Source organism: Carcharhinus amblyrhynchos, chromosome 2, assembly GCF_965287045.1.
Source record: "Carcharhinus amblyrhynchos chromosome 2, sCarAmb.v2.hapA, whole genome shotgun sequence".
Taxonomy (NCBI): domain Eukaryota; kingdom Metazoa; phylum Chordata; class Chondrichthyes; order Carcharhiniformes; family Carcharhinidae; genus Carcharhinus; species Carcharhinus amblyrhynchos.
Window position 1 is genome coordinate 144,572,830 of NC_137325.1, and position 25,782 is coordinate 144,598,611.

General features: G+C 45.8%; 1 protein-coding gene across 2 annotated transcripts in view; it reads left to right on the forward strand.

The window, feature by feature from the left end:
- The window catches only part of LOC145361759 (speriolin-like protein), a 114,711-nt gene that overhangs the window by 33,590 nt on the left and 55,339 nt on the right, over positions 1-25,782 (forward strand). For both annotated transcript variants that reach the window (XM_080217725.1, XM_080217717.1), the window contains exon 3: positions 7,251-7,316. In XM_080217725.1, the coding sequence (XP_080073851.1) occupies positions 7,251-7,316 (66 nt within the window). The remainder of the gene's footprint in view (positions 1-7,250; positions 7,317-25,782) is intronic.

A 25,782-nucleotide genomic window follows, 5' to 3' on the forward strand; every position in this document is an offset into this window, starting at 1 on the left:
TGACCAGGCTCATTTCCCAGAATTAAATCCAGTATAGCCCCCTCTCCAGTCGGGCCAGCTACAAACTGCTCCAAAGACCCTTCCAGTACACATTTTACAAATTCCTCCCCGTCTGGACCCCCAGCCCTAGGCACCTTCCAATCCACCCCAGGGAGATTAAAGTCTCCCACTACAACAACCCTATTTTTTCTACACCTATCCAGAATTTCTTTACATATCCTTTCTTCTACCTCCTGCGGGCTATTTGGTGGCCTATAGCATACCCCTAGCAAAGTGATTGCTCCCTTCCTATTCCTGAACTCCACCCACAGCGACTCATTTCCCGACTCCTCTAAATGATCCTCTCTCTGCACTGCTGTAATGTGATCCCTAACTAACAACGCCACTCCACCTCCTCTTTTTGACCCTCCTCTGTCACGCCTGAAACACTTATACCCAGGAATATTTAGCTGCCCTTCCTTTAACCACGTCTCTGTCACTGCAACCACACCTAAATTCCTTGCAAACATTAAGGCCTTAAGTTCACCCATTTTACCCATTACGCTCCTCACGTTAAAACAGACGCACTCCAGACCTCCAGGCCCACTCAGATCCTCCTCTCCTGGATGATTGTCCTCTCGTCGAATCTTACCCTGTCACCCAACTCGCTCCCAATCCCAGTGCCTACTGAGCTATCGGTTTCATCCCCACCCCCTCCTCCACATTAGTTTAAACCCTGCCGAAACACTCCAGCTAACCTCCCAGTTAAGATATTTGTGCCCTTCCCATTTAAGTGTTCCCCATCCCTCCTATACAGGTGCCCTTCTCTCACGAACACTTCCCAATGACATACAAATGTGAAACCCACTGCCTTACACCAATCCTTCAGCCACGCATTTAGCTGAAGGATCTCAGTATTCCTAGCCTCACCGTCACTAGGCACTGGTAGCAGCCCAGAGATTGCCACCCTGGAGGCTCTGCTCTTCAGCCTGGCACCCAACTCCCTAAACTGCCTACGTATTTGCCTCCTGCTCTTCCTTCCTACGTCCTTCTCATCTATGTGCACAATTACGTCAGCTTGGTTCCCTTCGCCCTTCAATATCTCTTCTACCCTTTCAGAAACAACCTGTACCTCCGCTCCAGGGAGGCAGACTACCATCCTGGAGTCTCGCTTTTGCCCACAGAACCACCTATCTATTCCTTTGACCCTCCCATCCCCCACCACTATCTCACTTCTAATCCCCTTCCTTCCCTGTAAGGTGTTCTGGTCCTCCTGTCTTCCCTCTGAAAGATCACCTCCCCCATTTGATACCCTTCCCTTGACGTCTTGGGAGAATGCCACTGGGGTAGAAGCTTTTTTGGATTATCTTTTGCCCTGTCTGACAAAACGATCTCATGTCTCCTTTTTGCCCTCCTGATTACTTTCTTAACTACTCCAACAAGCTCTATATTCTTCAAGAGATCCACTTGATCCCACTGCCTATGCATGTCATATGCCTCTTTTTCCTTCTTGACCAGGGCCTCAATATCCTGATCATCCAGGGTTCCCCACTTCTAGCAGCCTTTGCTCTAAAAGGAATGTGATTACCCTGAACCCTGGTAAACACACATTTGAAATCCTCCCACTTACCAGCTGTCCCTTTGCCTGCTAACAGACATCCCCAATGAATATTTGTATCTTCCTGTCCAATAACATCAAAATTGGCCGTGCCCCAATTTAGAATTGTAACTTTTGGGCCAGACCTATCATTCTCCATTGCTATCTTAGAACTAACGGGATTATGGTCACTGGTCCCAGAGTGATCCCCCACTGACACTTCTGTCACCTGCCCTTCCTTATTTCCCAACAGGAGATCAAGATTTGCCCCGATTTGAGTTGGGCCATCCACATACAGAATGAGAACATAGAACATAGAACATAGAACATTACAGCGCAGAACAGGCCCTTCGGCCCACGATGTTGCGCCGACCAATTACAAAAACAATGACCCACTAGCCTATACCAATCCCTTTTCGTCCATAAACCTATCCAGAGATCTCTTAAACGCCCCCAAACTAGACGCATTTACAACCGCAGCAGGCAGGGCATTCCAATCCCTCACCACCCGCTGGGTAAAGAACCTACCCCTGACATCTGTCCTGTAGCTACCCCCCCTTAATTTAAAGCCTGAAATTCTTCCTGAATACACTCAACAAATTTCTCTCCATCCAAGCCTCTAGTAATATGTCTGTCCCAGTCAATGTTGGGAAAGTTAAAGTCCACCCTATTTTCCCTAGAGCTATCTGTAACCTCCTTACATATTTGCTTCCCAATTTCCCACTGACTATTTGGGGGCCTGTAGCATAATCCTGTCAAAGTGATCTCTCCCTTCTTATTTTTCTTTTCTACCCATCTAGACTTAGTGGACGAACCCTCAGATATATTCCCTGTCAGTGCTGCCATGACATTCTTCCCAATCAGAAATCATCGGCCTCTGATCTTCTGGTAAACGTTCTCTAAGGCGGCCTTCACGACACATGACAACGCAGAGTCGCTGAGCAGAGACTGATAGCCGAGTTCCACACACGAGGATGGCCTTAACCGAGATCTTGGGTTCATGTCACACTGCCTGTAACTCCCATGACTTGCCTGGGCTTGCAACATCTCACTAACTGTCCTGGCTGGAGACAGTACACATCTCTTTAACCTGCACTAAACCCTCTCTTCACTCACATTGTCTGTACCTTTAAGAGTTGATTACCTGTAAAGATTTGCATTCCAACCATTATTTTGTAAATTGAGTTTGTGTCTTTATATGCCCTGTTTGTGACCAGAACTCCCACTCACCTGATGAAGGAGTGGCGCTCTGAAAGCTAGTGGCTTGTGCTACCAAATAAACCTGTTGGACTTCAACTAGATGTTGAGAGACTTCTTTCTATGATCGTGCGAATTCTGTATCCATCTTGCCAGCTCACCTCTGATCCCATGTGACTTCACCTTTTGGACCAGACTGTCATGAGGAACCTTGTCAAAGGCCACGTAGTCCATGTAGACAACATCCACTGCCCTATCCTCATCAATCATCTTCATCACTTCCTCAGAAAACTCAATCATGTTATTGAGACACAGCCTCCCCTTTACAAAACCATGTTGTCTCTCGCTAATATGTCCACTTATTTCCAAGTGGGAACAAATGCTATCTTGAAGAATCCTCTTCAATAATTTCCCTACCATTGACGTAAGGCTTCACTTTTTCCCTTACTACCTTTTTGTAGGGTCTGTTCTCTTAGAATAGATGTCGACAAACCTGGTCATAAGTGAAACTGCTTTAATTGAGCAACATTTAAAATTAACATGTCAGAAACAAAAGAGACTGGAGAGAGATAGAGCGATGAGAGAGAGAGAGGGACCAAAAGCTGGCTCTAATACAGACTTAATATTGAACTTGCACAGGACTCAACTGAATCACAATATATGAGCTCTTATTTGTGTTATGAAATGACCAGGTACAAGCAGTGTCTACAGTTTTCAACTTTCAGCTGTGACCATGAAAAGCTTGTTTATGGAAAGAACCATTTCTGCTGATGTCGCATTTTCAAATGCAGTTAATTTCTCAGCTCATGTCAGAATTGCTGGCTGAGTTTTAAAATGTGACTAAGTTAGCCTGAAAGCTTAGTTAGTTACATAGGCATAAATACTTTAAAATGAAGTTGTTCAACTAAAGCAAACCATACAAAGGATCCCACACTTTTGCTGCACCATAGAAAGCATTCTTTTCAGTTATGGCTTGGCATGGCTCCTGCTCTGTCCAAGACTGCAAGGAACTACAAAGGGTCGTGAACGAAGCCCAGTCCGTCACGCAAGCCAGCCTCCCATCCCTTTATTCTGTCTACACTTCCTGCTGCCTCGGAAAAGCAGCCAGCATAATTAAGGACTGCACGCACCCTGGACATTCTCTCTTTCATCCTCTTCCATCAGGAAAATGATGCAAATGTCTGAGGTCACATACAGCCGAGCCAAGAATAGATTCTCCCCTGCTGCCATCAGACTTTTGAATGGACCTACCTCACATTAAGTTGATCTTTTGCTACACCCTAGCTATGACTGTAACACTACATTCTGTGAGCTCTCATTTCCTTCTTTATGAACAGCACGCTTTCCTTGTGCCGCGCGCCAGAACAATATTTTTCACTGTATACTAATACATGTGACAATAATAAATCAGATCAAATCAAGTAGAAATCAAGTATCCTTGCTACCCTTCTTAAACAAAGGAACAAAATTGGCTATTCTCCAATCCTCTGGGACTTCTCCTGTAGCTAGTGAGGATACCAAGATTTTTCTCAAGGCCCCAGCAATTTCTTCCCTTGCCTGTCTCAATATTCTGGGGTATATCCCATCAGGCCCTGGAGATTTGTCTACCTTAATGTTTTTCAAGACTTCCAGTACCTCCTCCTTTCTGACCCAAACTATCTGCACACCCTTCTCCAGACTCGCCAACCACCAAGACCTTCCAAGTAAGCATGGTATGGTGGCAAAATGGTTAGCACTCCTGCCTCACAGTGCCAGGGACCTGGGTTTGATTCCTGGCCGGGGAACATTGTCTGTGTGGAGTCTGCATGTTCTCCCTGTGTCTGCACAAGGGTTTCTTCCGGCCACTCTGGTTTCTTCCCACAGTCCAAAAGAGGTACTGGTTAGTTGCATTGGCCATGTTAAATTCTCCCTCAGTGTACCTGAACAGACACTGGACTGTGACTGTTTTAGGTAAAATAATACCTCTGAGACTGTTAGTGAGTCAAAACACAGTGGTTTTTAAGAACATAAGAACATAAGAATTAGGAGCAGGAGTAGGCCATCTTGCCCTTCGAGCCTGCCCCGCCATTCAATAAGATCATGGCTGATCTGTCGTGGCTCAGTTCCACATTCCCGCCCTCTCCCTATAACCCTTAATCCCCTCTCTTATCAAAAACCCATCAACCCGCGTCTTAAAAATATTTAACGAGGTAGCCTCCACCACTTCAACGGGCAGAGAATTCTAGAGATTCACCACCCTTTGAGTGAAGAAGTTCTTCCTCAACTCCGTTCTAAACCGCAACCCCCCTTTATTTTGAGGCTGTGCCCCCTAGTCCTACTGTCCTTTCTGAGCGGGAAGAGTCTCTCCACCTCTATCCTATCCATCCCATTCATCATCTTATACGTCTCAATGAGATCTCCCCTCATTCTTCTAAACTCTAACGAGTACAAGCCTAGTTTATTCAGCCTCTCGTCATAGCTCAACCCCCTCAACTCTGGCATCAGCCTAGTAAACCTCCTCTGCACTCCCTCCAAGGCCAAAATATCCTTGCGTAAGTACGGCGCCCAAAACTGCACACAGTACTCCAGCTGCGGCCTCACCAATGCCCTATATAGCCGCAGCAAGACCTCCCTACTTTTATATTCAATCCCCCTCGCTATGAAGGCCAGCACCCCATTCGCCTTCCTGACCACCTGCTGCACCTGCAGGCTGGGTTTTTGCGACTCATGCACAAGGACCCCGAGGTCCCTCTGCACCGTCGCCTGCTGCAGTTTTTCGCCCCGTAAGTAATAATCCTTCCTACCATTATTCCTACCAAAGTGGACCACCTCGCACTTGCCAACATTAAATTCCATTTGCCAGTTCCTGGCCCATTCGCATTTCAAATCTCTGGCTTTTATTCCAGAGCTTTGGGAGAATTGGTTCTAAGAATGGACTGCCAGACTTCTCATAGAACTCAAACACAAGCAGGTATTTATACATCATGAGTCTTAGTAACAAGTGTGACATAAACTACCAATTCCGGGCGGGGTCTCTGATCTTCCTTCTTCAATTACCATGCCTGCGACTGCTTCAGCCTCTCTGTCTTTGAAGTTACTTGTGTAATTAACATAAACAGGCAAGGCTTGCAATGTTTGCAAAATAACATTTACACCTGACCATCTGTATTCACATCTGACCATTTGTCTTTACAATCACATCTGACCATCTGTCTTTACATTCATATCTGACCATCTATATTCACATCTGACCATTTGTTTTTACATTCACATCTGACCATTTATTTGTCTTTATGAGAGTTAAAGAATGAAAGATATGAACAATTAATTTACGTTAATGCCAGGAGCAATATAAGCCTGGGAAGATCAGCCATGATGAAGGGTTATGCTTGTTATATATTCTAGGTACAAAATTCATTAACCCTTTCCCTCCTTTAGTGACGAATAGAGGATTTTCACAGTAACTTCACTACAGTGTTAATGTAATCGTATTTGTGACACTGATAAATAAACTTTAAAACTTTAAACTCTTTTGTGAATATTGATGCAAAGTACTCATTTAGTATCTTGCCCATTTCCTCTAGCTCCACACATAGATTCCCTCCCCTGTCCTTGAGTGTGCCAACCCTCTCCCTGGCTACCCTCTTGCTGTGTATATATGTATGAAAAGCCTTGGGATTTTCCTTAATTCTGCTGGCCAATGACTTTTCGTGATCCCTTTTAGCCCTCTTGACTCCTTGCTTAAGTTTCTTTCTACTTTCCTTATACTACACACTTCGTGTGTTCCCAGCCTTAACAAATGCTTCCTTTTTCTTTATAACTAGGCTCCCAATATCTCATTATCCAAGGTTCCCAAAACTTGCCATACTTATCCATCCTTACAGGGTGGCACAGTGGCAAGCACTGCTGACCCACTATGCCAGGGACCCAGTTTAATTCCCTGTTTGGGTTACTGTCTGAGTTTTTACGTTCTCTGCGTGTCTATGTGGGTTTCCTCTGGGTGCTTTGGTTTTCTCCCACAGTCTGAAATGTGTGCTGGTTAGGTGCATTGACCCAAACAGGTGCCGGAGTGTGGCCACTAGGGGAATTTCACAGCAACTTCATTGCAGCTTTAATGTAAGCCTTGCTTGTGACTAATAAATAAATTTTAGGAATGTGCTGGTCCTGAATTCTGATCAATCACAAGCCAGGTGTTGATTTGCTCCCAAACATCTGCCCACAATCTATATTCTTTAGTTTTTGTCTCATTTTGTTATAATTAACCTTCCCTCAATTTAACATCTTCATCTGAAGAGCACACTTACCTTTATCCATCAGTACCTTAAAGCTTAATGAATTATTGTCACTGTTCCCAAATTGCTGCACAACTGAAATTTTGACCACTAGGCTTGAAATGGATGTGTTAGATTTCATGATTACAATATGTCTGCTAATCTGTCTGCTATCATTGTTTGGTATGCAATGGTTCACTGAGTTCTGGTTGTCTTACACATTTTAGGATCTGCAGCTGATTGTGCCCCCGTACCTCCTCCTGTTTGTCCAATGACTCCATCTCTGGGTGCAGGTAATTACAATTAGACACTCATAGCCACATATTACCAATATGAAGCACCAAATGTGTAACATTAATGTTGTGAGTGCTCTGCCTCTGTAATTTAATTGAAACTTTGAAGGGATCCACTTCACCCAGGAAAACGATCTACTTCTAAACATTGCAAAGATAGAATCACAAAATCGCTGTATTGCAGAAGGAGGCCATTTTGGCACATCGAGTCTGCACTGACAACAATCTCATCCAGCCCCTTATTCCCATAACCCCACGTATTTGCCCTGCTAACCCTGACATTGAAGGACAATTTAGCCTGGCTAATTCACACAACCTGCACATCTTTGGACTGTGGGAGCAAACTAGAGCACTCAGGAAATCTGTGCAGACACAGGGAGAATGTGCAAACTCCACTCAGACGTTAGCTGAGGACAGAAGGAAACTCAAGTTCCTGGTGCTGTGAGGCAGCAGTGCTCAGTTCTGTGCTATTGTGCCGTTCCGATAAAGGTATTACACAGATCAGTGAAATCATGTACTCACTGGTTCCAGGACCACAGGGAGGCATTTAACCATAGCTAAAATCCAAAGGTGCTTGAATTCTAAGCAAATTTATCTTTCTTGATAATTGTGGCTGAATTCATCTCAGAAATTTGCAAATTCCAGTGAAGTGTGGAAAAAACAGTGTTGAGTCCATTGGTGGCAATGGTGGCTTTTACTGCTGTACTGTGCAGCACTGAGGGATCAATATTTGCAGGTATGGGTTCCACACCGTTACCTCAGTGATATTTAAAAGCCATTCCTACACATAGCTAGCACACTTTGGCTGGTTATTCATAGCTGCTAGGCCCAGGGAATATTCAGAAGCCAGATTTACCAGTGCCTATCTCGAGCACCTGCAAGACATAGTGGAGGCCCATAGCGAGGTACTACACCTACACCCTGGGTAAAGAAATGCAACCAAGGTGATCAATCCATTGTTAAGACCCAGACCGAAGACTCTAAAATGCTTGTGAAGTTAGCCTAGACCCTAAGTTTTACATTTGACTTTGACATTGTTGAGCATAAAGGGTGGAATTTTACGGCCACTTTACACCTGTTTTGTGGCGGAAAAGTGCAGTAAAATCGGGTGTAAAGCGACTAGTGCAATTGGTGCCCGTTTTCGGCTGATGATGTCTGTGCGGAGGCCTGAGACTGAAGTGGTGACCAGATATAATGAGACCCACATTGCCACCAGTTCAATAGTGGAGTGGTGCATGGGCTCCTCAAGATGTGGTTCAGGTGCCTGGACCACTCTGGCAAAGCCTTCCAATATAACCCCCTGATATCATACTGCATTGTGATGGTATGCTGTGTCTTACACAACTTGGTGCAGCAATGAGGAGACCTACTTGAGGAGGAGGATGTGGAAGTTGACTAGCTGAGCATTGCTGGGGAGGAGGCCACCTCCAGCAATCTGTCCAGGTCTGATTCAGGGAATCTGGTTGCTGACTTCCTGGGGGAAGCCATTTATTCCTGCACTGCCTGCCTGTCTGCATCCTTGGGGTTTTTAAGGAGCTGTCCCTTGTTAGGGCAGTTCGACTGCAGGCATTTTGAGTGAGTTAAGTGCCCGTTTAAGCATTCCAGCAGGTTTAATGCAATTTACCTTGTAACCATGCAGGGGAAACCAAGTCAGCACTTGCAGGTATGCTGATGGAGTGGGAGAGGTAGAATTTATGCCTCTGATGATTGGGGGACAGTGGGGAGAGAGGGTCATGTCAGACAGCCATCAGGGGGTGATGTGGGGGCCATGTACAAGTGGGTCCAGTGGGGTTGGGAGGTGGGGGGAGTGTAAGGGAGTCATAATGCTGGTGGGGGGGAGGAGGGTAGCTCCAACGCCATGGGGGGGAGGGAGAGGCTGTATTGGGCCCAGCAGGGTTCTGCCAGGAGAGCTGGTTTACTTTTCACTTTTTCTGTGCATGCTCAGTTTGTGGCTCTGATCTGAGCTGCAGACTGTCTGGGGAATTAGGCCCATTGCCTCTAGTGGCTAAAAACAAACAAACAGTCTCGCCCAAAGGTTCAGAGACAGATGCTGGAATTTTACCACTTTGCCCGCCCAAGGCTTGTATGATCCTGCCCAAGGCTAAAGGAGAATGCTATTCTGTGAACCTTGCTCGCCCCAATTCTGGGGTGGGCGAGGTGGTAAAATTCAGGCAAGACTGCATTAGATTGGGTGAGAAACTTTGCCCGAGAAATGGAACTCGAACTGCCATGTTCAGACTAGCTGGACACTAATTCAGCCCCTGGTGTTTTGCTCCAGGAATGATTCCAGTGACCCACTAGAAAGCTTTATCAAACAAAGTTTTTTTAAGAACACAGTTCAAATATAGAATCATTGAATCATGGAACCATATGGCACAGAAGAGGCCCTTTGACCCATCGAGTCCACTCCGACATATTAGAAACATCTGAACTTTTAAACAAAAGCACAACATTTCCCACTTTCCAATCTCCACTTCTCCAGGGAAAAACCTGGGAACTATAGGCCAATGAGCCTCACATCTGTGGTGGGTAAATTGTTGGACAGTGTTTTGAGAGACAGATCTACAGGCATTTAGAGACACAGGGACTGATTAGGGACAGTCAGTATGGCTTTGTGAGTGGAGAATCATGTCTCACAAATTTGATTTAGTTTTTTGAAGGGGTAACCAAGAAGGTAGATGGGGGCAGTACCGTTGATGTTGTCTACATGGACTTTAGCAAGGTCTTTGACAAGGTACCGCATGGTAGGTTATTGCATAAAGTTAAATCTCATGGGATCCAGGATGAGGTATCTAAATGGATACAAAATTGGCTTCTTGGCAGAAGCCAGAGGGTGGTTGTAGTGAGTTGTTTTTCAAACTGGAGGCCTGTGACCAGTGATGTGCCTGGGGGATCAGTTCTAGGCCCACTGTTGTTTGTCATTTATATTAATGACTTGGATGAGAATATAGGGGGCGTGGTTAGTAAGTTTGCAGATGACACCAAGATTGGTGGCATAGTGAACAGTGAAGAAAGTTATCTCCAATTGCAACGGGATCTTGATCAATTTGCCAGTGGGCTGACGAATGGCACATGGAGTTTAATTTTGACAAATGCGAGGTGATGCATTTTGGTAGATTGAACTTACTCAGGACTTACTCAGTTAATGATAGGGCGTTGGGGAGAGTTACAGAACAAAGAGATCGAGGGCTACAGGTTCATAGCTCCTTGAAAGTGGAGTCACCAGTGGACAAAGTGGTGAAGAAAGCATTCGGCATGCTTGGTTTCATTGGTCAGAACTTTGAATACAAGAGTTGGAATGTCGTGTTGAAGTTGTAAGGCATCATTTGGAATACTGTGTGTAATTCTGGTCACCCTATTATAGAAAGGATATTATTAAACTAGAAAGAGTGCAGAAAAGATTTACTAAGATGCTACTGGGTTTGGATGGATTGAGTTATAAGGAGAGGCTGAATAGTCTGGGACTTTTTTCTCTGGAGTGTAGGAGGCTGAGGGGAGACCTTATAGAGGTCTGTAAAATAATGAGGGGCATAGGCAAGGTAGATAGTCAATATCTTTTCCCAAAGTTAGGGGAGTCTAAAACTAGAGGGCATAGGTTTAAGGTGAGAGGGGAGAGATGCAAAAGTGTCCAGAGGGGCATTTTTTTTTTTACACAGAGGGTGGTGAGTGTCTGGAACAAGCTTCCAGAGGTAGTAGTAGAGGTGGGTACAATTTTATCTTTTATAAAGCATTTAGATAGTTACATGGATACAATGGGTTTGGAGGGATATCAGCCAAATGTGGGCAATTGGGATTAGCCTAGGGGTTTTAAAAAAAAGGGCAGCAAGGACAAGTGGGGCTAAAGGGCCTGTTTCCATGCTGTAAACCTCTATGACTGGATAACTTCCACCTAATCTCATCTGCCAGCACTTAGCTAATAGCCCTGAATGTTATGATATACCAAGTATTCATCCAGATACTTTTTAAAGGATGTGAGACAACCTGCCTTTACCACCCTCCAAGGCAGCACATTCCAGACTGTCACCACCCTCTGGACAATGCATTTAGAACATAGAACATTACAGCGCAGAACAGGCCCTTCAGCCCACGATGTTGCGCCAACCAGTTAAAAAGCAATGACCCTCTAACCTAAACCAAACCCTTTCCATCCATAAACCTATCCACGGATCTCTTAAACGCCCCCAAACTAGGCGCATTTACAACTGCAGCAGGCAGGGCATTCCAATCCCTCACCGCCCTCTGGGTAAAGAACCTACCCCTGACATCCGTCCTATAACTACCACCCCTTAATTTAAAGCTATGCCCCCTCGTGCTAGCTTTCTCCATCCGAGGAAAAAGGCTATCACTGTCCACCTTATCTAAACCTCTAATCATCTTATATGTTTCAATAAGGTCCCCTCTTAGCCGCCTTCTTTCTAACGAAAACAACCTCAAATCCCTCAGTCTCTCCTCATAGGACCTCCCCTCCATACCAGGCAACATCCTGGTAAACCTCTTCTGCACCCTCTCCAAAGCCTCCACACCCTTCCTATAATGTGGAGACCAGAACTGCACACAACACTCCAAGTGCGGCCGCACCAGAGTTTTGTACAGTTGCAACATGACGCTGCGACTCCTAAATTCAATCCCCCTACCAATAAACGCCAAGACGCCGTATGCCTTCCTAACAACCCTATCTACTTGATTCCCAACTTTCAGGGATCTATGTACACATACACCTAGATCCCTCTGTTCATCCACACTATTCAGAGTCCTACCGTTAGCCCTATACTCTACACATCCGTTATTCCTGCCAAAGTGAATTACCTCACACTTTTCCACATTAAACTCTATCCGCCACCTCTCGGCCCAGCTCTGCAACTTGTCCAAGTCTCCCTGTAAACTAAGACACCCTTCCTCACTATCTACCACACCTCCAACTTTGGTGTCATCAGCAAATTTACTAATCCACCCAACTATACTCTCATCCAAATCATTTATAAAAATTACAAACAGCAGTGGCCCCAAAACAGATCCCTGAGGCACACCACTCGTAACTGAACTCCATGACGAATACTTACCATCAATCACCACCCTCTGTCTCCTATCCGCCAGCCAATTCCTGATCTAATTACCTAAATCACCCTCAATCCCATACATCTGCATTTTATGCAGAAGCCTTCCATGGTGAACCTTATCAAACGCCTTACCAAGGTCCATATATACCACGTCAATTGCCTTACCCCCATCCACCTCTTTGGTCACTTTCTCAAAAAACTCAATAAGGTTAGTAAGGCACGACCCACCCTCCACAAAACCATGCTAACTATCTCCAATCAATTCATTATTCTCCAAATAACTATAAATCCTATCCCTAATAATTTTTTCTAAAACCCTGCAACCCTTGCCTCCCACAGCAGCCAAGGGCACAATTCATCTGGACCTGGAGATTTATCCATTTTCAAGGTTGCCAACATTGCCAAAACCTTATCCTTCCCTATGTCAGTTTGCTCAAGAATGTCACAGTCTCTCACCCCGAATTCTATACCATCTTCCTCTTCTTTGGGTGAAGACAGATGTGAAGTATTCATTCAATACTCTATCATTGTCCTCTGGCTGCACCGACAGATTGCCCCCTTGGTTATCCTCTTCCCTTTGATTTTCTTACAGAATATCTTGGGATTTTCCCTACTTTTACCAGCCAAATATTTCTCATATCCCTCTTTGCATTCCTAATTGTTTTCTTAATCTCTGCCCTACACTTTCTATAACTCACTAATGCCTCCACTGATTTGTTCCTCTTAAGAACATAAGAACATAATCTTCTTTTCCATCTCATTGTATCCTTAATATCTCTGGTTATCACTGGTTCTCTGGGCTTGTTATTCCTACTTATCACCCTTGAATATGCTGGGCTTGCGCCCTCCCCATTTCCTTTTCGAATACCCCCCACTGTTCTGTAGATTATCCCATGCGTAGCTCTTCCCACTCTACCTTGGCCAGATAGAACATAGAACAGTACAGGCCCTTCAGCCCTCAATGTTGTGCCGAGCTATGTCTAAACCCAAGATCAAGCTATCCCACTCCCCATAATTCTGGTGTGCTCCATGTGCCTATCCAATAACCGCTTGAAAGTTCCTAAAGTGACCAACTCCACTATCACAGCAGGCAGTGTATTCCAGACCCCAACCACTCTCTGAGTGAAGAATCTACCTTGGACATCCCTCCTATATCTCCCACCACGTACCTAATAGTTATGCCCCCAAGTAACAGCTACATCCACCCAAAGAAATAATCTCTGCACGTCCACTCTATCTATCCTCTTCATCATCTCATAAGCTTCTATTCAGTCACCTCTCATCCTCCTCCGCTCTAAAGAGAAAAACCCCAGCTCCCTCAACCTTTCCTCATAAGACCTGCCCTCCAAATCAGGCAACATCCTGGTAAACCTCCTCTGCACTCTCTCCAATGCTTCCACATTCTTCTTATAGTGAGGTGACCAGAACTGAACACAATATTCCAAATGTGGTCTCACCAGTGTCCGGTATAGTTGCAGCATAACCCCATGGCTCTTAAACTCAAACTCCCTGTTAATAAATGCTAACACACTATAACCCTTCTTCACAGCTCTATCCACTTGAGTGGCAACCTTCAGAGATCTGTGGATATGAACCTTAAGATCTCTGTTCCTCCACATTCCTCAGAACCCTGCCGTTGACCCTGTAATCCACATTCAAGTTTATCCTACCAAAATGAATCACCACACACTTATCAGGGTTACACTCCTTCTGCCACTTTTCAGCCCAGCTCTGCATCCTATCAATATCTCTTTGCAACCTGCAAGAGCCCCCGCCCCACTTCAACTTGGTGTCACCAGCAAGTTTACTAACCCACCCTTCAGCCCCCTCTTCCAAGTCATTGATAAAAATCACAAATAGCAGAAGACTGAGCACTGACCCGGTGGTACACTGCTGGTAATTGGCCCCCCGTCTGAAAATTTTCCTTCCACCGCCACCCTCTGTCTTCTATGAGACAGCCAGTTACTTATCCAATCGGCCAAATTTCCTTCTATCCCTCACTGCCTTATCTTCTTCATGAGCCTACCATGGGGAACCTTATCAAATGCCTTACTAAAATCCATGCAAAAGACATCAACTGTTCTACCTTCATCTGCACACTTAGTTACATCCTCAATGAATTCAATCAAATTTGTGAGGCAGGACTCATCCCTCACAAAACCGTGTTGACTATCCCGGATTAAACTGCATCTTTCCAAACGGTCATAAATCTTATCCATTGACTTACCAACCACCGAAGTAAGACTAACTGGCCAATAATTACCAGGGTCATTCCTATTTCCTTTCTTGAAGAAAGGAACAACATTTGTCACTCTCACTCTCACTTTACGAATATTGATTGGAGTTGCTATAGTTCTAGCTCGCTAGAGGGGTCAGTGTTTGTACAAAGCGTGCAGGAAGGTTTTTTGTCTCAGTATGTAGACAGGCCAACTAGAGGTGAGGCTATATTGGATTTGGTGCTGGGAAATGAGCCAGACCAGGTGCTAGACTTGGAAGTTGGTGTGCATTTTGGTGATAGTGACCACAATTCGGTTACGTTCACCTTAGTGATGGGAAGAGATAGGCATGAACCTCGGGTCAGCAATTTTAGCTGGGGTAAGGGCGATTATGAGGCTATCAGGAGTGAATTAGGAAGCATGGATTGGATTAGGGGATTACAGGGACTGGGAACGTCTGAAATGTGGAGTTTTTTCAAGGAGCAGCTACTGCGAGTCCTTGATAGGTATGTCCCTGTCAGGCATGGTGGATTTGGTAGATCTAGGGAACCGTGGTGCACTAAAAGAGTTGAGTCGATGGTTAAAAAGAAAAAGGAGGCTTATGTTCGGATGAGATTGGAGGGCTCAGATAGTGCACTAGAAAGCTTTAGATTGGCTAGGAGGGAGTTGAAGAGTGAGTTGAGAAGGGCTAAAAGAGGACATGAGAAGACTTTGGCTGATAGGATTAAGGAGAATCCTAAGGCGTTCTATAAGTATGTCAAGAACAGAAGGTTGGTCAGGGCAAGATTAGGGCCAGTTACAGACAGCAGGGGGAAGTTGTGTGTGGAACCGGAGGAGATTGGAGAAGTATTGAACCAATATTTCTCTTCGGTGTTCACGCAGGGGGACATGAATATAGCTGAGGAGGACATTGGGTTGCAGGGGTGTAAAATAGACAGTATTACGGTTGATAAAGAGGATGTGCTGGAAATTCTTGAGGGGCTGAAAATAGATAAGTCCCCTGGTCCGGATGGGATCTACCCTAGGATTCTCTGGGAGGCTAGAGAGGTGATTGCAGAGCCTCTGGCTCAGATCTTCAGGTCGTCATTGGTCTCTGGTGTAGTCCCGGAGGATTGGAGGATAGCGAATGTTGTCCCATTGTTTAAGAAGGGGAACAGAGACTTTGCCGGGAATTATAGACCGGTGAGTCTTACTTCTGTTGTGGGCAAGGTTTTAGAAAAAATTATTAGGGATAGGATTTATAGTTATTTGGAGTGTAATGAATTGATTAGAAATAGTCAGCATGGTTTTGTAGTGGGTAGGTCGTGCCTTACTAACCTTATTGAGTTTTTTGAGAAGGTGACCAAAGAGGTGGATGGAGGTAAGGCAGTTGACGTGGTATACATGGATTTTAGTAAGGCGTTCGATAAGGTTCACCATGGTAGGCTTCTGCAGAAAATGCAGATGTATGGGATTGTGGGTAATCTAGGAAGTTGGATCAGGAATTGGCTATCAGATAGGAGACAGAGGGTGGTGGTGGATGGTAAATATTCATCATGGAGTGCAGTTACGAGTGGTGTGCCTCAGGGATCTGTTTTGGGGCCACTGTTGTTTGTAATTTTTATTAATGATCTGGATGAGGGTATAGTTGGGTGGATTAGTAAATTTGCTGATGACACCAAAGTTGGAGGTGTGGTAGATTGTGAGGAAGGGTGTCATAGTCTGCAGGGAGACTTAGATAGGTTGCAGAGCTGGGCCGAGAGGTGGCGGATGGAATTTAATGCGGAGAAGTGTGAGGTAATTCACTTTGGTAGGAGCAACAGATGTGTCGAGTATAGGGCTAACGGGAGGACTTTGAATAGTGTGGATGAACAGAGGGATCTAGGTGTGTGTGTACATAGATCCCTGAAAGTTGGGAATCAAGTAGATAAGGTTGTCAAGAAGGCGTACGGTGTCTTGGCGTTTATTGGTAGGGGGATTGAATTTAGGAGTCGCAGTGTAATGTTGCAACTGTACACTACTCTAGTGCGGCCGCACTTGGAGTACTGTGTGCAGTTCTGGTCCCCGCATTACAAGAAGGATGTGGAGGCGTTGGAGAGGGTGCAGAGGAGGTTTACTAGGATGTTGCCTGGTATGGTGGGGAGGTCCTATGAGGAGAGACTGAGGGATCTAGGGTTGTTTTCGTTGGAAAGAAGGCGGCTAAGAGGGGATCTTATTGAAACATATAAGATGATTAGAGGTTTAGATAGGGTGGATAGTGATAGCCTTTTTCCTCGGATGGAGAAAGCTAGCACGAGGGGGCATGGCTTTAAATTAAGGGGGGGTAGCTACAGGACGGATGTCAGGGGTAGGTTCTTTACCCAGCGGGTGGTGAGGGATTGGAATGCCCTGCCTGCTGCAGTTGTAAATGCGTCTAGTTTGGGGGCGTTTAAGAGATCTCTGGATAGGTTTATGGATGAAAAGGGATTGGTATAGGCTAGTGGGTCATTGTTTTTGTAACTGGTCGGCGCAACATCGTGGGCCGAAGGGCCTGTTCTGCGCTGTAATGTTCTATGTTCTATGTTCTATGTTCCAGTCCTCTGGCACAATCCCCATGGACAGTGAGGACTCAAAGATCAATGCTAAAGGCTCCGCAATCTCATCCCTTGCCTCCCAAAGTATCCTAGGATTTATCCCATCTGGCCCAGGGGACTTATCGACCCTCAGGTTTTTCAAAATTGTTAATATTCCGTCAGAACATCTACCTCCTCCACCCTATCAGCCTGTATCATGCACTCATCCTCCAAAAACATGGCCCCTCTCCTTAGTGAACACTGAAGAAAAGTGTTCATTTAATGTCTCACCTCTCTCTTCTGACTCCACGCACAAGTTCCCACTGCTATCCTTGACTGGCCCTAACCTCACCCTGGTCATTCTTTTCTCACATAAAAGTAAAAAGCCTTGGTGTTTTCCTCTATCCGACCTGCCAAGGACTTTTCATGCCCCCTCCTCGCTCTCCTAATCCCTTTCTTTAACTCATTCCTAGCTATCTTGTGACCCTCAAGCGACCCAACTGAACCTTGTTTTTTCATCCTTACATATGCTTCCTTTTTCCTCTTAACAAGACATTCTGCCTCCTTTGTGAACCACGGTTCCTTTCCTCGGCCATTTCCTCCCTGCCTGACAGGGACATACCTATCAAGGACATGCCGTATTTGTTCCTTGAAAAAGCTCACTTTTCATTTGTGCCCATACCTGACTGTTTCTGCTCCCATGTTATGCTCCCTAATTCTTGCCTAATCACATCATAATTAACGCTGTCCCAATTATAAACCTTGCCCTACCATGTGACGCTATCCCTCTCCATTGCAATAACGAAGGACACCAAATTATGGTCACTATCTCCAAAGTGCTCTCCCAAAAACAAATCTAACACTTGGGTCGGTTCATTCCTGAGTACCAAGTCCAATGTGGCCCCACTTCTTGTCGGCTTATCCACATATTGTGTCGGGAAACTCTCCTGCATACACTGTACAAAAGGTGTCCCATCCGAACTATTCGACCTATTAAGGTTCCAATCAATATTTGGAAAGTTAATGACACCCATGATAACTACCCTGTGACCTCCACACCTATCCATAATCTGCTTTGCCATTTCCTTCTCCGCATCTCTATTACTATTTGGAGGCCTATAGAAAACTCCTAACAACGTGACCGATCCTTTCCTATTTCTAACTTCAGCCCATATTACCTCAGTGGGCAGATTGCCCTCAAAATGCCTTTCAGCAGCCATTAAACTATCCTTGATTAACAATGCTACTCCTCCACTTCTTTTACTGCCTTCCCTACTCTTACTGAAACATCTATACCCCAGAACTGTCAACAATCATTCCTGTCCCTGTTCCAACCGCGTCTGCCTAATGGCCACAACATCATAGTCCCAAGTACCAATCCACGCTCCAAGTTCACCTTCCTTATTCCTGATACTCCTTGCATTGAAGTAGATACACTTCAACCCACCATCCTGTCTGCCTGTACACTCCTGTGACCTTGATACTTTCCTCCATACCTTGCGACCCTCAACACTGGCTTTTGGACTACATCTCATTTTCCCAATCCTCTGACAAATTAGTTTAACACCCCCAAAGAGCTGACATGAATTTCCCTCCCAGGATATTTGTGAATTTTGAATTACCAATTGTACCCTTCCATCAAACATGCTTCTGTGATGGCTACTATGTCACATTTCAATGTGTCAATCATTGCCCTCAACTCATCCATTTTGCTTGCAATACTTCTGGCATTAGAGGCCATCCAGCATGGCCTTACTCACTGTATGATCCCGTGCCCTTATTCTGCTTACAGTTTGTGTCCCCTCCCCCTGCCAAATTAGTTTAAACTCTCAACAGCACAAACGTGGGACTGGGAGATTTGCAAAATGTCCTGTAAGGATGTTAGTTCTGTTCTGGTTCACATGTAGACCATCCCGCTTGTACATCCGGCACTTTCCCCAGAAATGGTCGCTGTGATCCATGAATCTAAACCCTCCCACCTGCACCAACCCTTAAGTCATGCATTCATGTATACGATCCTATTTCTGTGCTCGTTAGCATGTGACACTGGGAGTAATCCCAATATTACAACCCGAGGTGCCTTGATTTTTAGTCTACTGCCTAACTCCCTGAATTCTTGATGCAAGACCTCGTCACTCTTTCTGACTATGTCATTGATACCAACACATACCATGACCTCTGCCTTATCAGTCTCCCCCCTCAGGATGCCCTGCTGCCATTCAGTGACATCCCAATCCCTCGTGCCAGGGCTAGGTGGTGGCTTTCTTAACTACAGTGTTGGCATGGAGGTACCAGGTTGTTGGTGATCTGGACATCGGGAAATTTGAAGCTCTCAACTTTTTCCACTTCATCCCCGTTGAAGCAGAAAGGGACATATCCTCCACTATGCTTCCTGAAGTTGGCATGGTGCACAGTGGTGAGCTCACATCCACTACAGTGGTGTCATCAACAAACCTGAAAATCAAGTTGGAAGGAAATTTGGCCACACAGTCATAGGTGTATAAGGAATACAAGTAAAGGGCTGAAGATGCCACTTTGTGGGGCACTGATGTTGAGGATAATCTTGGAGGAGGTGTTGTTGCCTATTCTTACGGATTGCAGTCTTTGGGTTAGGAAGTCTAGAATTCAGTCGCAGGGGGAGGAGCCGAGCCCTAGGCCATGAAGCTTAGAGATGCATTTTTTAGGAATAGGGATAAGTACTCTCAGATGTAAATTATCAGGCCCTTAGGATTTATTGGCCTTCAATCCCATCAATTTTCCCAACACCATACTTTGTTTGCTGGAGCAGACGAGTGAAGGAGCAGAGAGAGAGCTAAGATTTTACCTGTTAAAAACCAGTTTAAAATAAGTTTAAAGCACTTTGTTCTTTGTAGAACTGTTTAAAGCATTTATTTATTGTATTTACTGCTTTAAGAATTCTGAGGGAGTGGTTAGCAGGCAGTTGTGGGCCATCAGCTTTAAATCAGCGCCAGGTTTAAAAGGAGGCCTGGTGTAGACAGCGGGCAGCGTCTGAGCGGGCAGCGGAGTGAGTGGGAAGCAGAGTGAGCTATTAGGGCTTAATATCAAAAAGGGCTGGAAGGAAAAAAGGCCAGGTGAGTTCGTTTGAAAAACAAGGAAAAAGAAACAAAAAAAATTTTTTTCAAAACTACTACAGTGAATAATGGAGGGGCATGTGATGTGTGGTTTCTGTATGATGTGGGAACTGGTGAACTCCAGGGTCCATCCCAGTGACCATGTCTGTAGTAAGTGCAGGTTGCTGGAGGAGCTCCAGCTCAAGGTGGATGAGCTGGCCTCTGAGCTACAGTCACTGAGGCTCATCAAGGGGAGAGAGGGTGCCATTGTCAATGGGGTGCAAGTGACATCCACCCCCCCTAGACTGGCTAACCCTAAGGGTCAGGGACAAGAGGGGGCTGCTGGGAGGAGGAAGGGGGGTGAGGAGCGGAGGCCTCAGCCTCTCAATCTGCATAACAGGTTTGAGGTTCTTGCTTCCAGGCTGGACGAGGACGAGGCAGGTGAGGTTGGTGAGCAAACTGCACACGGTACAGTGCTGCAGCAGGACATAGGCAAAGAGAGGGGGAAAAGGAACGTAGTAGTGATTGGGGATAGTGGGGTGAAGGGTATTGACACTGTCCTTTGTCACAATGACAAAGTGCACAGAAGGGTGTGTTGTCTGCCTGGTGCTCGGGTACGGGATGTCGCAGCTGGGCTGCAGAGGAACCTGGAGTGGGAGGGTGAGAATCCGGTCGTTGTGGTACATGTGGGTGCCGGCGACGTAAGCAAAATGCAGACTGATTATCTGGGGAGGGAGTATGAAAAGCTGGGAATGGAATTAAAAAGTAGAACCGACAAGGTGGTTATCTCTGGGCTACTGCCTGAACCGAGTGCAGACGGGAGTAGGGTTGACAGGATTAAGGAAGTGAATGGGTGGCTCAAGGATTGGTGTGGGAGGAATGGGTTTGAATTTATGGGGCATTGGCACCAGTATTGGGGTAGGTGGGACCTGTTCGGGCGGGATGGGGTTGGTCTGAACCATGCTGGGACCAGAGTGCTGGCGAATCGAGTAAAGAGGACTGTAGACAGGGCTTTAAACTAATTAGGGGGGGGAGGGTGCGAGGGTAGGTGATGTTACGAGGTCTAAAGTTAAGGAGAGGGTACAGGTAAGGGTGGAGGCCAAGGATGTCCCAATAATAGAGGGAGTAGGGGGCGTAAGTATAGTTGGTGGTGTTACGGCAAATAGGGTCCAGGTGAAGGCTGGGATGAAAGCGCTTTATCTGAATGCACGAAGCATTCGGAATAAAGTGGATGAGCTGGTGGCGCAGATCGACACAAATGGATACGATCTGGTGGCCATTACAGAGACGTGGCTGCAGGGTGACAGGGACTGGGAGCTGAATGTCCAGGGCTATCAAGTGTTTAGGAAGGATAGGCAGGAGGGAAAAGGGGGGAGCGTAGCTCTGCTGATTAAGGATAGCATCAGGGTGGTAGCAAGGGATGATATTGGAGCCAAGGAGCAGAGGGTGGAATCGTTGTGGGTGGAGATTAGGAACAGCAAAGGGAGGAAGACACTGGTGGGTGTCGTCTATAGGCCCCCGAATAATGGTCTGGAGGTGGGGCGGGCTGTTAACGTGCAAATAAGTGCGGCGTGCAGGAATGGGACGGCCGTAGTTATGGGGGATTTCAATCTGCATATTGATTGGTCGACCCATGTTGGACGCGGGGGGCTCGAGGAAGAGTTCTTGGAATGCTGCCGGGATAGTTTCCTCGAACAGTGTGTGTTGGAGCCGACGAGGGAGCGAGCTATCTTGGATCTGGTGCTATGTAATGAGGCGGGTAGAATTAGGGACCTTGTGGTGAAGGATCCTCTTGGGGAGAGTGATCATTGTATGGTGGAGTTTCTGGTGCAGATGGAGGAGGAGAAAGTGGGTTCCCGGACACGCGTCCTTTGTTTGAATAGAGGGGAGTACGGTAGGATGAGAGAAGAATTGGCGAATGTAGACTGGGGGAGCGCGTTGGAGGGATGGTCTGTTGAGGAGCAGTGGAGGATCTTTAAGGAGATCTTTCTTGGTGCTCAGCAGAAATTTATTCCGATGGTCAAAAAGGATAGTAGGAGGAGAGGTAATAAGCCGTGGATAACGAAGGAGGTGAAGGAAAGTGTTAAACTAAAAGCGGAGGAATTTAGAGTAGCTAAGAGTAGTGGGCGAGAAGAGGATTGGGAGAAGTTTAAATGTCAACAAAGATTGACAAAGAAGTTGATAAAGAAGGGTAGGAGAAACTATGAAGCTGGGCTAGCGCTTAATATAAAAAAGGATAGCAAGAGTTTTTATAAATATATAAAAAGGAAGAGGCTGGCTAGGGTGAATGTTGGTCCTTTAGAGGATGAGAAAGGGGACCTAGTGGTCGGGGATGGGGATATGGCTAAGGTATTGAATAACTTTTTTGTTTCTGTCTTCACGGAGGAGGACGTGAATAATTTGCCGGGTGTTAGCGATGGAAAGGTAGTAGGACCGGAGGGTCTTAATGACATTACTGTTACTAGAGAGGCGGTGCTCGACAGACCGGAGGGGCTGATTGTGGACAAGTCCCCAGGACCGGATGGAATGCATCCGAGAGTTCTGAAAGAAATGGCGGAGGTGATAGTGGATGCCTTGGTGGTTATTTTCCAGACGTCGCTGGATTCCGGGGAAGTGCCGGATGATTGGAAAACGGCTAATGTTACACCGTTGTTTAAGAAGGGTGCCAGGCAAAAGGCGGGGAATTATAGGCCGTTTAGTTTAACGTCTGTTGTAGGTAAAATGTTAGAATCTGTCATTAAGGAGGAAATTGCGAGGCATCTTGAAGGGAATTGCTTGATGGAGCAGATGCAGCACGGTTTCATGAAAGGGAAGTCGTGTCTGACAAATTTACTGGAGTTCTATGAGGATGTGCTAGACACAGTGGATAGAGGAGAGCCGGTGGATGTGGTCTTTCTAGATTTTCAGAAGGCGTTTGACAAAGTACCTCACAAGAGGTTATTGCAGAAGGTCGAGGGACATGGAGTTGGGGGTAGGGTGTTAGCGTGGATAGAGGATTGGTTGTCAGATAGGAGGAAGAGAGTGGGGGTCAACGGGTGCTATTCGGATTGGCAGATGGTGACTAGTGGAGTGCCCCAGGTGTCGGTGCTGGGGCCTCAGCTTTTTACCATTTATATAGATGATCTGGAGGAGGGAACCAAGTGTAGGGTGTCGAAATTTGCTGATGACACCAAGATTGGGGGAACGGCAAATTGTGCGGAGGGTGTGGAGAGTCTGCAGAAGGATCTAGATAGGCTGGGCGAATGGGCCAGGAAATGGCAAATGGAATTTAATGTTGGCAAATGTGAGGTAGTCCACTTTGGTAGGAAGAACTATTACTTACGGGGCGAAAAACTGCAGCAGGCGACGGTGCAGAGGGACCTCGGGATCCTTGTGCATGAGTCGCAAAAACCCAGCTTGCAGGTGCAGCAGGTGGTCAGGAAGGCGAATGGGATGCTGGCCTTCATAGCGAGGGGGATTGAATATAAAAGTAGGGAGGTCTTGCTGCAGCTGTATAGGACATTGGTGAGGCCGCAGCTGGAGTACTGTGTGCAGTTTTGGGCGCCGCACCTGCGCAAAGATATTTTGGCCTTGGAGGGAGTGCAGAGGAGGTTTACTAGGCTGATACCGGAGTTGAGGGGGTTGAGCTATGAGGAGAGGCTGAATAAACTGGGCTTGTACTCGTTAGAGTTTAGAAGAATGAGGGGAGATCTCATTGAGACGTATAAGATGATGAATGGGATGGATAGGATAGAGGTGGAGAGACTCTTCCCGCTCAAAAAAGACAGTAGGACTAGGGGGCACAGCCTCAAGATAAAAGGGGGGCGGTTTAGAACGGAGTTGAGGAGGAACTTCTTCACTCAAAGGGTGGTGAATATGTGGAATTCTCTGCCCGTTGAAGTGGTGGAGGCTGCCTCGCTAAATATTTTTAAGAAGCGGGTTGATGGGTTTTTGATAAGAGAGGGGATTAAGGGTTATGGGGAGAGGGCGGGAAAGTGGAACTGAGCAGCGACAGATCAGCCATGATCTTATTGAATGGCGGGGCAGGCTCGAAGGGCTAGATGGCCTACTTCTGCTCCTATTTCTTATGTTCTTATGTTTACAAATATTAATTTGCTTCACTTCCTCCCTTTCACTACTAAACCCTTGTTCCTCAATATTCCAGATGTTATTTGTGTCATCCTTTGTGAAGACAGAACCAAAGTATGCATTTAGTTGGTCAGCCATTTCTTTGTTCCCCATGATAAATTCCCCTGTTTCTGACTGTAAGGGACCTACATTTGACTTCACCAATCTCATTGCAGTTAAAGATCTCTAGAAACTTTTGCTGTTAGTTTTTATTCCCTGCAAGCTTACTTCTGCACTCTATTTTTCTTCCATATCTAATCTCTTTGTCCTTCTTTGCTGAATTGTAAACAGCTCCCAATCCTCAGGTCTTTTTTTGTGATCAGTTCGTAAGGATTTTCCTTGGATTTACTACTGGGTTGGATTCTCTGGCTTCCCAGCCACATGTTTCTAGGCAGTGGAAGACAATGCCCTGTTCGCAGGTAGAGAAATTGTCTGGTCCTGCTACTGACATTGGGATTTCTCATTGAAGCCACCCCATGCTGCCCGGAAACCCATGGGCAGGGATACACTGCCAGCAGGACCAGAGAATCTCGCATCCCATGAACAGCCACAGAATCCTGCCCACTACCTCTAATTTCCCTTGTTAAGCCATGATTTGGCCACCTTTCTCTGGAGTCTCATTTGTGGCCACAGGAACACCTACCCCCTCTTGTTACAATTGAATCCTCTGTAACTGTTGTATTCCCATAGTTTTTACTTTCTTTGCATGCAGCAGAGTCAACCATGGTGCAATGAATTTGGCTGTTGCTGATTTTGTTTAAGAAGGGAAACAGAGATAATCCAGGTAATTATAGGTCAGTGATCCTTACATCAGTAGTGGGGAAGCTGTTGGACAAGATTCTGAGATTCAGGATTTACTCGCATTTTGAACTGAACGGACAAACAGTATGGTTTAGTACGAGGAAGGTCATGTCTCATCAACTTGATTGAGTTTTATGAGGCGATGACAAGAATGATTTACAAGGTCATGTCTTATCAACTTGATTGAGCTTTATGAGATGACAAGAATGATTTACAAGAGTAAGGCAGTGAATGTTGCTTGCAGGCTCTTTAGTAAGGCATTTGACAAGGTCTGTCATGGCAGGCTGGTACAAAAGGTATGGGATTCAGGTGTGCTGACTAGATGGATACAGAACTGGCTTGGCGGTAGAAGACTGACAGCGAAGGAAGACTGCCTTTCAGATTGGAGATCAATAATTAGTGGTGTTCCACAGGAATCAGTGCTGGGGCCATTGTTGCTTGTAATATATGTTAATGATTTGGAGGAAAATGTAAGTGGTCTGATTAGGAAGTTTGCGGATCACACAAAAATTGTTGGAGTTGTAAGTAGTGACAAAGATTGTCAAGGGATATAGCAGGATATAGACAGGTTGCAGACTTGGTCAGAGAAATGGCGGATGGAGTTTAATCCAGACAAATGCGAAGTGGCATAGTGTTTCAGTGGTTAGCACTGCTCCCTCACAGTGCCAGGGGCCAGATTCGAT